The sequence below is a fragment of the Vipera ursinii genome (assembly GCF_947247035.1).
Source record: "Vipera ursinii genome assembly, chromosome: Z".
NCBI classification, from domain to species: domain Eukaryota; kingdom Metazoa; phylum Chordata; class Lepidosauria; order Squamata; family Viperidae; genus Vipera; species Vipera ursinii.
This window is the reverse complement of record NC_139517.1, coordinates 92,934,628-92,950,066: the sequence shown is the minus strand read 5'-3', so window position 1 is coordinate 92,950,066 and position 15,439 is coordinate 92,934,628. Positions and strand designations below refer to the sequence as shown.

General features: G+C 36.3%; 1 protein-coding gene across 1 annotated transcript in view; it reads left to right on the top strand.

Annotated features, from left to right (window-relative positions):
* Positions 1-15,439, top strand: part of LOC310650197 (histone deacetylase 9-like) — a gene marked incomplete at both ends in the record, with an annotated part of 188,845 nt that overhangs the window by 78,543 nt on the left and 94,863 nt on the right. Inside the window, 2 exons of the mRNA XM_083379028.1 lie at positions 10,644-10,763; positions 11,090-11,187. Of these exons, the coding sequence (XP_083235154.1) occupies positions 10,644-10,763; positions 11,090-11,187 (218 nt within the window). The remainder of the gene's footprint in view (positions 1-10,643; positions 10,764-11,089; positions 11,188-15,439) is intronic.

Genomic DNA, 15,439 nt, shown 5'->3' with positions numbered 1-15,439 from the left:
TCAAATTTAGATTTGAATTCCTGCTTTATTTTTAATTAGACAATTCCATTGTTCTTTGTATTGTCTCCAATGAAATATTCTGAATGTGCTTTCAGTCTCAAAATGATGCAAAATAAAGAACAACCCAATAGGTAATGCTGATGTTGATTTTAGAAAGCTATAATTATATAACTATAGATATACATTGCCCACTTCTAAATGATACAATGGTTGGGAGATATGCTGCATTACTTTTTTTCAGAATTATTTTATTTTTATTTCATATGCCAGCATGTATGAAATATTTGAGTTAGTCTTGAAAATTCTTTCACAGTTTGTGATTATGAGCACAGGAAATAAATAGCATAGATTACCTCACTTTATTTTCCCCTTTTGATCTTTTGGGATGGGAAATCCTTGGCCCTTCATATCTTCTTGGATGTTAATTCTTTAAGGCACAGCCAGTAAGGCCAATGGTCATGGATGACTCAAATTACGATCCAACAACAGCTGGGAAGCCATAGGTTCTTCACGTCATTTAAATTTTTTCCTATTTTTTAAAGATTGAAAGTAAGATTAAACTTTGAAAAATAAATACCAGAAGGAACTAAGGCATTCTTATATTATAGCCTTCTTCATCTTAGTGTTTCTAGACTAATTGGGCTACAACTTGTTATTAGCAGCTATGGGCTACTGGAATTGGTAATCGAGTAATCAATTATTACTAGAGGATAATCCAGTGGTCAATTTGCTACTGTGGATATTGTAATCCAATAAGTCTGGAAGGTACCAGGTTACAAAGAAATGACACATCAATTTTGAGTGTTAAAAAAGCCAAATTAAGGTAGAACTTCATATGATCTGGTTCAATTATTATCAATATTTTTCAGCTTTGGAATACGATCAAATTTATTGAAAACCTCAGGTCTTATCTTCAGTCTTTAGCTATGATTTTTAAAAATCTTGTAGGTAGGCTTTCTTGAATTGGGGAATATATTTCCTGTCATTTACTTATTTAAACAAATATTTTATATAGTTATCCTTCTTATCAAGGATAGATTACAAGGTAGATTACAAACAAAATTAAAACTAAAAGAAAACTCAATTTAAATAATATACAGAAGGAACCATAATATGCTGTGTGCCTGTGATTAAAATGAAAAAAGTGTTCCATTGTAATCATTAAGATAATTACTAACAACCAACCAACCAACAGAGATCACTCAAACCCTGGCCTAAATGCCTATGAGATCATCCAAGCCATTTCCAAATTATGGACCAGCAGGGTTGGGGCCCACCACATTTCCAGAAGAGTACTATTCCACATGGCAGGTACAGTGGCAGAGACAGCCATGGTAAATCTGTCTGTAATAGTTAGATCCCTATTATGGCTATAACTCATTATGTTTAGCAGAATTCTGAAATGACACACTGGATTTGCAAAACTTTCTTTTCTGTATCAGCTACCTTAATGTTCCTGAACAGAATGGGTGTATCAGTATAAAGCCAATATTAGAAATGTGAAAAAACTGTCTTACTTTTTGATATGAATTTATTTAATTTTATAAATCAATATGTGAAGTGAAATCTAGATGTAGTTTTCAAATTAAAAAATAAATAAAATGTACACATAATGCATGCATGAAAATGATATGCAAAGTTGTAGTAATGAAACAATATGCAACATTTTTAATTAACAAAATGATGCATTAAAAATTAAGTTTTTAAAAAAAAATAATCATCATGGTAAATATATGGCTTGAACCAAATTTAAATCTAGGAAAAAGAAAAGCAAAAAAATGACAGCTTTATTAGTCTGTACAAGAATGCAATAAATCTCTACATAATTGCATGTTCAGAATATAGCTCTAATTAAAATATACTGCTCAAAAAAATAAAGGGAACACAAGATAAGACATCCTACTATTAAATACAGTACATTGTGTTGTTTAAGTGTTCCCTTTATTTTTTTGAGCAGTATATAATCCAATTTAGTGTCATCATTCCACAATCAATTAGTACAGTTTATCAACACAAAGTGAAATCTACAGGAACAATACTCTCTTATCCTAGTAGACATGACCTATATGGCAGTGTCATCCACTATGGGAAGATCTATTAATCCTTTCACACTGGGATAGCATTTAGAGAATGCTAACCTTGGACATAATTTACTATCTGCACACAAAGCATGAAATTACACTGAGGGACTTCTTGAACCACTATTGATCTCTGATGCTAAGAGGGTCTCTGCATTAAATACTTCCATATAAAAATATGAAGACTGGAATCCAATACAATGTCTTATGATAATAGTAGATCACAATAGGAAACCTTAGTAAAGAAACAAACTAATTTTTAGAATTAGTTTCATATCCTCTTGATAATACCTTGTAACAGTAGAGTATAGCAAATTCCAACAAACCCTTAATAGACTAATTGTTGACAAGTTTCCTGAAAACAGTATAATTTTCAGCAACATTGCCTATACCTCAGATATGTCATTATTCTTCTGCATTTAATGGAAATATAGATGCAAATAGGGTGGAGTTTATAATACATCATATATGAAGTAATCTGAATGTAATTATAAATCAAGATCCAATGATTTGATATAATACCATGAAGAAATTGGTTGTTTCTGAGCCACCAAAATAATAGAAAGAGCAGGAAAATCACAATTCTTTCATTGGATGAAACTGAAGAAACATTCCAAACATTCCAAAAATTCCTATGTCAAACAATAGAAATTTGTAACTCATAAGCTAAACCACTTTCCCCAAACTATATGTCCACTATGTTGGCTATGGCTATGGCTTATGCAGTCTGGTTTATCTGAAATAATGCAAGTTGCAAAGACTATATTACATGTCACCCCCTATATTGGTTAGATGAGTAGTAGTGATTTTTAAATTAATAAAAGAACAAATTGAATGAAGAATATGTATATTAACTGAAGCAGAAGATGTTCTTATGAAATCAAATACTGTAACATTTGTGAGTATTTTTACTATTAGCAGGTCCCAGGAAAGCTCCATTAGTATCTTTCAACTAGCATTCAGAAAGTACATTTGTATCTAAATTCATCTCACTGTGAGGGAGATGGGTGGTTCAAAAATGTGATACATAACTAAATAATATTCTGCAAGATGGTCTTTTGTTCAGGACTCTTATTTAATTATTTGGAGTGATTTCTGCCTTTGTCATAAATCTTTGATGGCTCATTTTGATTAGAAGTTGAAAGAACTCAGATTTTAAAGATTAGGTGGTCCACAAAATCACACCAATGACATAGTCAGACTCCATTTGTCTTTCTTACATTTGAAAATCTTAAAACAATAAACCATAATGATGATGTCTTACTGATCACATGCAGCATTAATGGTTGCAGTTTCTGAGGATTAAAATCCCTGAATTAGCTAATTACATCTTAATAAATTTTACAATTAAAATGTATTTTACTCTTTTACTTTCACATTTGTTTTCCTAGAAATCACACAATCAAACATTGTTGTTGTTGTTGTTAGCTGCGAAGTCGTGTCCGACCCATCGCGACCCTATGGACAATGTTCCTCCAGGCCATCCTGTCCTCTACCATCTTCTGGAGTCCATTTAAGCTCACGCCTACTGCTTCAGTGACTCCATCCAGCCACCTCATTCTCTGTCGTCCCCTTCTTCTATTGCCCTCGATCTTTCCCAGCATTAGGCTTTTCTCCAGTGAGTCTTTCCTTCTCATTAGGTGGCCAAAGTATTTGAGTTTTAGCTTCAGGATCTGGCCTTCTAAAGAGCAGTCGGGATTGATCTCCTCTAGGACTGACCGGTTTGATCGCTTTGCAGTCCAAGGGACTCGCAGGAGTCTTCTCCAGCACCATAGTTCAAAGGCCTCAATTCTTTGGCGCTCAGCCTTTCTTATGGTCCAACTTTCACTGCCATACATTGCAACTGGGAAGACCATAGCCTTGACTATACGCACTTTTGTTGACAGGGTGATGTCTCTGCTTTTTAGTGTGCTGTCTAGATTTGCCATGGCTTTCCTCCCCAGGAGCAAGCGTCTTTTAATTTCTTGGCTACAGTCCCCATCTGCAGTGATCTTGGAGCCCAGGAAAATAAAATCTGTCACTACCTCCATTTCTTCCCCATCTATTTGCCAGGAATTGAGAGGGCCAGATGCCATGATCTTGGTTTTCTTAATGTTAAGTTTCAACCCAAGTTTTGCACTCTCCTTCTTCACCCGCAACAAGAGGCTCTTTAGTTCTTCTTCACTTTCTGCCATTAGAGTGGTATCATCTGCGTATCTTAGGTTGTTGATATTTCTTCCGGCAATCTTAATTCCAACTTTTGATTCATCTAGCCCTGCCTTTCTCATGATGTGCTCTGCATATAAGTTAAATAGGCAGGGCGACAGTATACAGCCTTGCCGGACTCCTTTCCCAATTTTGAACCAATCAGTGGTTCCATGTCCAGTTCTCACTGTTGCTTCTTGACCCGCATATAGGTTTCTCAAGAGACAAATAAGATGGTCTGGTACTCCCATCTCTTTAAGAACTTGCCACAGTTTGTTATGATCCACACAATCAAAGGCTTTAGCATAGTCAATGAAGCAGAAGTAGATGTTTTTCTGGAATTCCCTAGCTTTCTCCATGATCCAGCGTATGTTGGCAATTTGATCTCTAGTTCCTCTGCCTCTTCGAAATCCTGCCTGTACTTCTGGTAGTTCTCGATCCACATACTGCTGAAGTCTAGCTTGTAGGATTTTAAGCATGACTTTACTAGCATGAGAAATGAGTGCAATGGTGCGATAGTTTGAACATTCTTTGGCACTGCCTTTCTTTGGAATTGGAATGTAAACTGATCTTTTCCAATACTGTGGCCACTGTTGAGTTTTCCAAATTTGCTGGCAAATTGAGTGTAGCACTTTTACTGCATTGTCTTTTAAGATTTTGAATAGCTCAGCTGGAATACTGTCACCTCCACTAGCTTTGTTGTTGCTCAGCTTTTCTAAGGCCCACTTCACTTCACATTCTAGGATGTCTGGCTCGAGGTCAGTGACCACCTCATTGTGATTATCTGGGACGTTAAGCTCATTCTTGTATAGTTCTTCTGTGTAATTTTGCCACCTCTTCTTAATCTCTTCTGCCTCTGTTAGGTCCCTGCCATTTTGGTCCCTTATCATGCCCATTTTTGCATTAAACGTTCCCTTCATCTCTCCAATTTTCTTGAAAAGATCTCTGGTCCTCCCTATTCTATTGTTTTCTTCTATTTCTTTCCACTGTTCAATTAAGAAGGCATTCTTATCTCTTCTAGCTATTCTCTGGAATTCTGCATTCAATTGGGCATATCTATGTTTTTCTCCCTTGCCTTTCGCTTCCCTCCTTTCCTCAGCTATTTGCAAAGCTTCCTCAGACAGCCATTTTGCTTTCTTGCATTTCTTTTTCTTTGGGATGGTTTTGGTTGCTACCTGTTGTACAATGTCGCGAACCTCTGTCCATAGTTCTTCAGGCACTCTGTCTATCAGATCTAATTCCTTAAATCTATTTGTCACCTCTACTGTATATTCAACAGGGATATGATTCAATTCATACCTGAGTGGCCTAGTACTTTTCCCTACTTTCTTCAGTTTAAGCCTAAACTTTGCAAGGAGAAGCTCATGGTCTGAGCCACAGTCAGCTCCTGGTCTTGTTTTTACTGACTGTATAGAGCTTCTCCATCTTTGGCTGCAGAGCATATAGTCAATCTGATTTCTGTGTTGACCGTCTGGTGATGTCCATGTGTAGAGCCGTCTCTTGGGTTGTTGGAAAAGAGTGTTTGCTATGACCATCGTATTCTCTTGACAAAATTCTATCAGCCTGTGCCCTGCTTCATTTTGTACTCCAAGGCCAAACTTGCCTGTTATTCCAGTTATCTTTTGGCTTCCTACTTTAGCATTCCAATCCCCCATGATGATAAGGACATCATTTTTGGGTGTTAGTTCTATAAGGTGCTGTAGGGCTTCATAGAACCGGTCAATTTCTTCCTCTTCAGCACTGGTGGTTGGGGCATAGACTTGGACTACTGTGATATTGAATGGTTTGCCTTGGATTCGAACTGAGATCATTCTGTCATTTTGAGGATTGTATCCCAGTATTGCTTTTCCTACTCTTTTATTGACTATGAAGGCTACTCCATTTCTTCTGAGGGATTCTTGCCCGCAGTAGTATACCTGATGGTCATCTGAATTAAATTCACCCATTCCTGTCCATTTTAGTTCGCTGATACCTAAGATGTCGATGTTCAGTCTTGTAATCTCTTGTTTGACCACGTCCAACTTTCCTTGATTCATGGATCTTACATTCCAGGTTCCTATGGAGAAAAAATCTTTACAGCATCGGACTTTCCTTTCACCACCAGACACATCCACAGCTGAGCGTCCTTTCGGCTTTGGCCCAGTCACTTCATTCTTTCTGGCGCTACTAGTACTAGCCCTCTGCTCTTCCCCAGTAGCATATTGGACGCCTTCCGACCTGAGGGGCTCATCTTCCAGCGTCATATTGTTTTGCCTTTTGGTACTGTCCATAGGGTTTTCATGGCAAAGATACTGGAGTGGGTTGCCATTTCCTTCTCCAGTGGATCACGTTTTGTCAGAACTCTCTGCTATGACCTGTCCGTCTTGGGTGGCCCTGCTCGGCATAGCTCATAGCTTCATTGAATTACGCAAGCCCCTTCGCCACGACAAGGCAGTAATCCATGAAGGGGAATCAAACATTAGTATTAATATAAATTTATCTATAACAGCATTATACTTTTTTGAAACATCCCACAGGATTATTGAGTAGCTCCACTATTCCCTATTAATTTCTGAACTTAAATATTGGCTTGGGTTATAAGTAGAAAAATAGCATATGATAGCATATTCATATTTCATTATTTGGAAGACCCATATCCCCACTAGAATAGAAGTTATTTAATTATATCAAGAGAAAGACTAAAGAATTCTAGGTCACTTATTCTTTCTTTTTTCTCCTTGGCGTGTGGCCTTGTAAAATCTAAACAGTCATATGTAAAAGAAAAATGTTCTTGTTCTATAAACTGATTAAGGTTCCAGACTATCAGCTTTGAAAAAATGGATATGGTTTTGCTGCCATTATAGACTGTGGCTTAGTTTATATTACTCAAATCTAGAAACAATCAATATTTAGTTGAAAAGCTGTTACCTGAGATCAGTAACTATGAGTATCAGTAATGGTTGAGGTACTGGCTTAGAAAGCAGGAGACTGAACTGTAATCCTGCTTTAGGCATGAAAGCCAGCCAGGTGTCTTTGGGCCAGTCACTCTCTATCAGTGTTGTAGTTGTGAGGAAATAGGAAGAGGAAAAAGTATTAGATATGTTTACAGCCTTTAGTTACTTGTAATGTAACAAAAGTGGAATAAAATCTAATAAATTAATTTGATTTCTTTTCTTATTATAAAATAATAATAGTTTAAGTTTCAGCAACTATTAGTCTTACAAGAAACAACCATCTCCCCATATTTTTGTATGTATTTTTATTTATTTTTATTTTTATTTTAATTCCATTTATGTCCCGCTCTTCTCCGAAGACTCAGGGCGGCTTACAAGCTTAGCAGTAGCCTTCATTCTATGTATATGCCTGCTTATTAGGGCTTTCACACACACCCCAAGCGGCATTATTACAAAGTCAGCTTAATTGCCCCCAACAATCTGGGTCCTCATACACAAAGAGACAGACACATATACATATATATCTGAAAATGCAAGTTACCACCCACCCCCTAATAAGTGCCAGAATCATAACTAAAATAAAGAAATATTGTGTCATTTGTGGTATATTCCCTAGTGAACTCCTTAATCATTAGTATTTAATCATACTGAGTATATTGTGCAAATGCAGAAGCAGGAATAAAAACCTTCTAAAATGCTATTTGTAAATAATAATTATTATAGTTTAAACTTTTGAGATTCTTTTCCTTAATCTTTAAGTTAGTTTTCTCTCAAATGTTATTGTGTACAACAATCTAGTATATTAAACTACCAGTCCTAATCATAAATTTATTCTAAATCAAGATCACTTTACCATTTAAAGCAATCCAGAAAAAATATCATATAAACCATACAGTTGATGATAGGGCAATAGTATTGCAGGAATGCAATAGACCTCAGTGAAGCTTCTTAACAGAAACATAACCCTGTTCATGATTTTCTTCATCTATAAATGGAATTATAGTATCTCAAAGTGAATGAATATAGGTCTTTGGATGGATGGATGGATGGATGGATAGTAGATGAATGGAGAAATCCCTATATATCTCTTTATTTATATTTATTTATACAGACAGACACCTACATACACATTTAGGCAGGAATGAAGATATGAGTTTGATAAAATGGCATATAGCCTTACAGGTGTTTATTCGAGTTTTATAGAAAAGTTTAATTTGATTTTGGCAGATTTCAGAAACAGTTCTGTACTGATTTAATTACATAGTTGCCTAAGAGCGCTTCTCTCCATGTTGCACCACTCATTTCACTGGTATGTTTTGGAACTCATATATTTAGAAGATGTGTTCATTCCACTTTCTCTTTTCTTACATGTGAGCCACACTGACTTTAAAACTCTTCTGAGAAAGTCTTTTCTGAGTGCCATTATCATGGGCCAATAAGGAATGAATGCAAAAGAAAGCCTTGTTGCTAACTTCATTCAGAACTCCATCAGCAAGCAAAAAATGTGTTCATTCATAATAGGTTTGGGGTATTTTACTGAATTATAACTAACTTTCCATTTCCTGAGAGCCCTTATTTATTGCTTTGAAGTGTTTTAATCTATTGAGTGTTTAAGAGCATGACATTTTAATGTTTTAATTTCACTTTCATTGCATTATAATTTAGTCATCTGGAATGTAAATTTTGTAGAAAAGCAAGATATACAATTAATTAGTAAAAGCAACAAAAAATAAGTATAACTGTACATTTTGTTCTAGCGTAGTGAGAAATTACATGGCAGGAACAAAACAAGTCTGTGAAACAAATTCATGACAATTAGCTGCTCTGATCAAAAGAATGGTCCAAACTTGATCTCCACCATTCTTACTGAACAATTGTTTTTGGATTATGCAGCTGTCAGATTTTTTTTGTTTATTTTTTTATTGCTTCAGTGTTGTGATAAATATTTACTAAGGTTGTACAAAATACCATTCCTCAAAATTTTGAAGCAGCACATACTCTATTCTTGAATGAGCATGTACCAATGACACTTCTGCCAGCACTTGTGGAAAGGTGATGGGCTATGCATGCAATGTTTGCAGGGCGCAGAAGAGGATCCCTAGAAGAATCATGCTAAACATTTTGGAGATAATGATAGTCTCGGTGCTTTGAGGAGGAGAGCTGCTTATGCAAATTGCAATATTAATATTGGTGCAAATAGTTTTATGTCCTCTACTTCATGGTAAATTTACTCTGAGTCCTTCAAGTTGGAAGTGGCAGAGTCTTAATATGTCATTGACAATATTGTTGCCCAGATTTCCTTCAAATCAGGTAACAAATAGTTTCTGGTGGCATCATTTCCAAAACTTTTATGCTTAAAAAGAGTTATGGATGTTCTGTGCATTTCTTTTGTACACTTCCCTTAAGAGAGTCACACAGTTTTCCAATGAAAATTAGTTTAAGGAAACATGATAAGCCTTACTATTTAAAAATGCTAAAGAAATTATTGCTGAAAATATTTAGTACTCATGTAATGGCTGTACAGAAAAGCATAAAGAAGGTTAGGTATAATTCTTGGTCAGAATATTAGCAAATTTAGTCATTCATCAAGTTTCCTGCCAGCTCATATTATACAAAATGAATGGCATTTGTGGCCTTTGGAAGCTCAGTTTGCTTGAAACTAATGAGATCATATTCTTACACATCAACTGCACGTCAAGATTTTATGAAATGAAATATAAAGTCTTTTCTGCATCTGGGTTCCCTTTTGATGTGGATCTTGCTGCTGAGGGACTGCTAACTGAACTGAATGTTTCAAGGAAACCAATTTACTCAGCTGGTTGCAAACCCTTTGACCTCAGTAGTAGAATTTGGAAAATCAATGAATGCATGAACATTTTAGTGTTTGTCAAAAATTGCAAAAAAACAAAGACTGCTTGAATTCTATAGTCCATAGATCCCTTTGTAAAATACTACTTTGTATTTTCAAGCTTTGCCTATCCTTTTTTAAAAAGTCAATGAGACCAAGTTAATTAAGCCTGAGGGGTTATGAACTGTTGGCAGTTAATAAGTCATAAAATTCCTCTATAAAACAGGATGCTAGATTCCATCACTGAGACAAGGAGTACAAAGGGCCGGTGTATAATATCTAATTGTACAAAAGGACTGGGATTTCTCAATGACTGCTCATCTGGAGTCTCAAGGGCATGCTCACTGTGGTTTCCTGATTTTTAGAAGCCAGTTTAAAAAATGAGTGTATTAAAGAGTAATTTGCCTGAAAGTTCAGGAAGTTTGGAGTGGTGAAGGGCGGGTGGAAAGGGGAGTTAAAAAAGGGAAGGAAAGAATAAAGGAAGGAGGGAGAAAGACCAAGACTGAGAGACAGGAGAAAGAGAAGAAGAGAAAGCAAAGAATTCTCACCACATTGGCTTGGACATGATTGCATTTGTCATCTGTTTTCTTTTCCCTTTAGGATGTTCACCATGGCAACGGTACACAGCAGGCTTTTTATTCTGACCCCAGTATCCTGTATGTCTCTCTGCATCGCTATGATGAAGGCAACTTCTTCCCTGGCAGCGGAGCCCCAAATGAGGTTAGGTTTATTTCTTTACAACCCCATTTTTTATTTGTATCTTTTCAGGTAATTGCATTGCATGATTACCCCTAATTTTCTCATCCTACATTGGTGCTCTAAATTGCATTAGATTACCAAATGGTCCACTGGGAGTGGGGGACAGAGTGGAACAAGTGTATAACCCAGAACAGTCCTTGTCAAGTGGGGCCAGGTTGATTTGACATGCTGTTTGAAGTTGGTTTCAAAAGGACATTTTTGTGCATTTTCTTATTTTGATTCACTCTCTGCCTTTCCTCTCCATTTTCCCTCTGGCATTTCCCCCTCCTTCCCCCTCCTCCTCTTAGGTTGGAAGTGGCCCTGGTGAAGGTTATAATATAAATATTGCTTGGACAGGTGGCCTAGATCCCCCCATGGGAGATGTGGAGTACCTCACAGCATTCAGGTTGGATCCTGTTTCTTTTTCAAAGTGCCAAATAGAAGTAATAGGCTGGAATCCACCAGCATTAGAATACAGCAGCCTTGACAATCAGAAAAATGACCCATGGTGGAACTAGCTTAAAGTAAACATCTCTTATTATATAGTATCTGGAGACCTCTTTTACTTTACTTTTTTTTTTCTAAAAAAAACCAGTGTTAATATGGTGGCCACCCACAAAATAGAATATGTTTATTTGTTGCCCAAAACAGATTGCTAGAAAAGCGTTGCCCTTTTTTTTGCTATAAACTGATTAATAAGTTTTTTCAAAGCCAAGGAATGAATAGACCCACAGAAAAACAGACAGAGAAAATCCATCAGTGCAAATATATTTTATTGCAGATTCTGGTGATTTTCCAGCAATTTACTTCATTATTACCGCATTTGGAAATCTTTCATAGCAATACTACTACCAACCAACGAATTCAGGGTAGCTTCATAACCAGAACTGTGCATGTTTCCTGGCAAAAGAGAAGAAATATTGTTGCTGCGGGGTGGGAGTTCATATTTTTTTTAATAAATAAATGAAAGAAAGTTTGTCACTACAGTCTTCTGCGAAATTTTTGACCTTCAAATCTAACCTGCAACATTCCTATTTCTGCAGTCTTCAATCCTAATACTAAACAGGTTTTACATTGCTCAGGTTCCCAATCCAGATTAGATCAGCTACCACTTGTTGAATATTAAGGAAAGGCATATGGAAGCAAATCTCTTTGATTCGCATTGACTCTTTTATTTAAGATTGAGATGCAAGGATTTGAAAAGAAATAGATATAAAGATATAGAATGAAGAGATAATTGGCTTTACTGATTGACCATCAGGTGTAAGTGAAACATTGGCAGGAAGTGTAAAATTCTGCTGGTCCATAACATATTTGGAGAACTGTGTGGAAAATGTCCTCGTAATGAATTTGGTCACAAATGAATTGTTTCTCTGCATATTGATCTGTTTTTTGTTACCTTACATAGGTAAAAGTCTCACTAAAACTATACATTTGGTAAACAGCATTTTGTTATTATTATAATATCTTAACCTGACCACTGCACTAAAATTAGGGAGTAACTCATCTCTTTCCTGCTAATCACAAAAAGTGGATCACAAGTGTGCCTTGCATGATAATCTGGAAAGTGACTACAGTATGAAGATACTGCTCCTTCCATATCTGCATACAATAATTTAATTGACTTTTATATAGATCCTTCCATATCTTTAATATAGTAAATTGACTTCTACATAGGTTCTTCACTTTGATCTCAATGACTGAAACACATATGCATTTATATACTGGGGGACAGCCTATTTGCAGTCTTTTAGCCAAGGATGCCCAAAACACGAAGGTGGAGAATAGATGACCTTTGTATGGTCACAGAGGGGTTCAGGTTCATTGTAACCCCACTTCTTACCTCACCTTTTCAACAAAACTGTTGTAATAGATAGGGATCCAATAAACCTCATAGAGGAGTGGTGTGTGTGCATGCATGTGTGTGCTGTTACATTATATGAACTTTCTCAGAAGAAGTCTCCCTTTTTACTAAGCAGAAACTAAAAGTAGTTGTTAGCTGATTGGCAGCTAATTTCTAGAAATTTCAATCATCTTTGGTCCATTCTACTGGCTAATCATTGCTAGAATCAAGGGCCATAATAATGATAATAATGATAACAATGATGGCTTAAGCCCTAGATTAGGATCCAGAAGTTGTATACTGAAGCAAATTTTACATTTAACCACTTATTCTACTTGTATTTCTCTGAATTTCTCCTACTATCCCAACCATAGGTTAGCAGCATCTTCCAATGCAGCATTTATATTGCTCTGTGACTAAGACCTCTTCTTGGTGGAATCATCTTATCCAAACAATAATTTCAAGCCTTCAGATGGCATTTTCAACCACAACAAATATTCTCCACCTACTTAGTTTGTTTACTAGCTTTATAAGTCCCTATGCCTAATACATAAAGGGGCTTATAAAGCAGGTAGGTTTTGTCTATTGTTCTCCACACTTACCATAATACCATGCTAACCTTCCAGTTATCTGTCAGAAAGAAACTGTCAAAAAGTTCATTTCATTTTGCAGGAAATGGCAATTAGGGGCCACATTCACAGATTTTGATGTATTTTACTAACTCTAAGAAGAGTAGAATAGAATAGAATAGAATAGAATAGAATAGAATAGAATAGAATAGAATAGAATAGAATAGAATAGAATAGAATAGAATAGAATAGAATAGAATAGAATAGAATAGAATAGAATCGGGAAGGAACCTTGGAGGTCTTCTAGTCCATACCATCTCAGACAAATGACTGTCCAGTCTCTTCTTAAAAACATCCAGTGATGAAGTGCCCTCGATTTCTGAATGTTAATTGTCTTCACTGTTAGGAACTTTCTTCTTAATTCCAGGTTGCTTCTCTCTTTGATCAGTTTCCAACCATTGTTTCTTGTCTTGCCCTCTGGTGCTTTGGAGAATAATTTGATCCTCTCTTCCTTGTGGCACCCTCAAATACTGGAATACTGCTATCATGTCACCCCTATTTCTTCTTTTCTTTAGACTAGCCAAACCCAAGCCTTCAGCCATTCTTCATATGTTTTAGTCTCCAGGCCTGCAATCATCTTAGTTGCTCTTCTCTGAACTTTTTCCAAGATCTCAACATCTTTTTTGTAATATGGTGACCAAAATTGGTTGCAGTATTCCAGGTGTGGTCTCACTAGGGTTTTATAAAGTGGTACTAATACTTCGCATGATCTTGATACTATGCCTCTGTTTATAGAACCCAGGATTGTATTAGCTTTTTTGGCTAGCTGCTAAACACTGCTGGCTCATAGTCAAGTGATCATCCACTAGGACTCCAAGGTCTCTCTCACAGTTACTGTTTTTGAGCAAGGTCTCGCCTAATCTGTACTTATACCCTTGATCTTTCCTGCCTAAATGTATAACTTTGCTTTTTTCCACATTAAATTTCATTTTGTTGGATAGAGTCCATTGTTCAAGTTTGTCAAGATCCTTTTGGATCCTGAGCTTGTCTTCTGGGGGGTTGGCTATTCCTGCCAGTTTAGTGTCATCTGTAAATTTGATAATTTCGCCATTGATGAAGATATTGAAGAGTACTGGGCCTAAGATGGAGCCTTGTGGTACCCCACTGCTTACTTCTCACCATGTGGATGTAGTATCAGTGAGGACTACTCGCTGAGCATGGTTTGTCAACCAACTACAGATCCATCTGGTGGTAATGTTGTCTATCCTACCTTTTTCTAGATTACTAAGCAGCAGATTGTGGTGTACTTTGCCAAATGCCTTACTGAAATCTAAATATACTATGTCCACAGTATTTCACTGATCTTTATCAAAGAATGAAATAAGATAGGTTTGGCATGATCTGTTTTTAACAAACCCATCCTGGCTACTGGTTATAACTTTGTTTGCTTCTAGTTGTTTGCAGATCTGGTTTTTTATTATCTTTTCCAGGATCTTCTCAGGTATTAATGTTAGACTGATTGGTCCGTAGTTACCTGGGTCTGTTTGTTTTTTCTTTTCTTGAAGATGGGAACCACATCAGCCCTCAGGTAGTTCCCCAGTGCCCCAGGATTTTTGAAAGATATGGTACAATGGTTCTCAGATAACATCTGCCAGCTCCTTCAGAATTCTGGGATGTAATCTGTTGGGTCCTGGTGATTTATATTTGTCAAGGTCGGATAGGTGTTCTCTTAACATTTTCATGTTTATTTTAATTTTTGTTTCTAGTTTCTCTTCTGCAGTATTTTTTGGGGGTATGTTGTGTCTTAATTTCTTTTTGTGTGAAGACTGATGCAAAGATGAGTTAAGCAGCTCTGTTTTCTCCTTAATGCTTGTTACTTCCTTGTCATCTTCTCTCTTTAGTGGACCAACAATTTTCTTGACTTTTTTCTTCTTATTAATAGGTTGAAAGAAACTTTTTTTTTATTATCCTTGATTTCTGCTGCAAGTCTGTGTTCATTCTGAGCCTTTGCTTTCCTGATTTCATCTTTGCATATTCTGGCTGTCTGCTGATAATCAGCTTTAGTTATGTGTCCCTCTTTCCATTTTTTGTATTTGTCCTTTTTGTCTTTCAGTTTGTCTGAGAGAGCTTTGGGCAGCCATGCTTTTTTCTTCTTTACTTTCTTTTTTCTTTTTCAGTAGTATTGTGCTGGACTGGGCTTTTATGATAGCAGAGTTTCAGAGTTTCTCATGCTTCTTGAGTTGTTT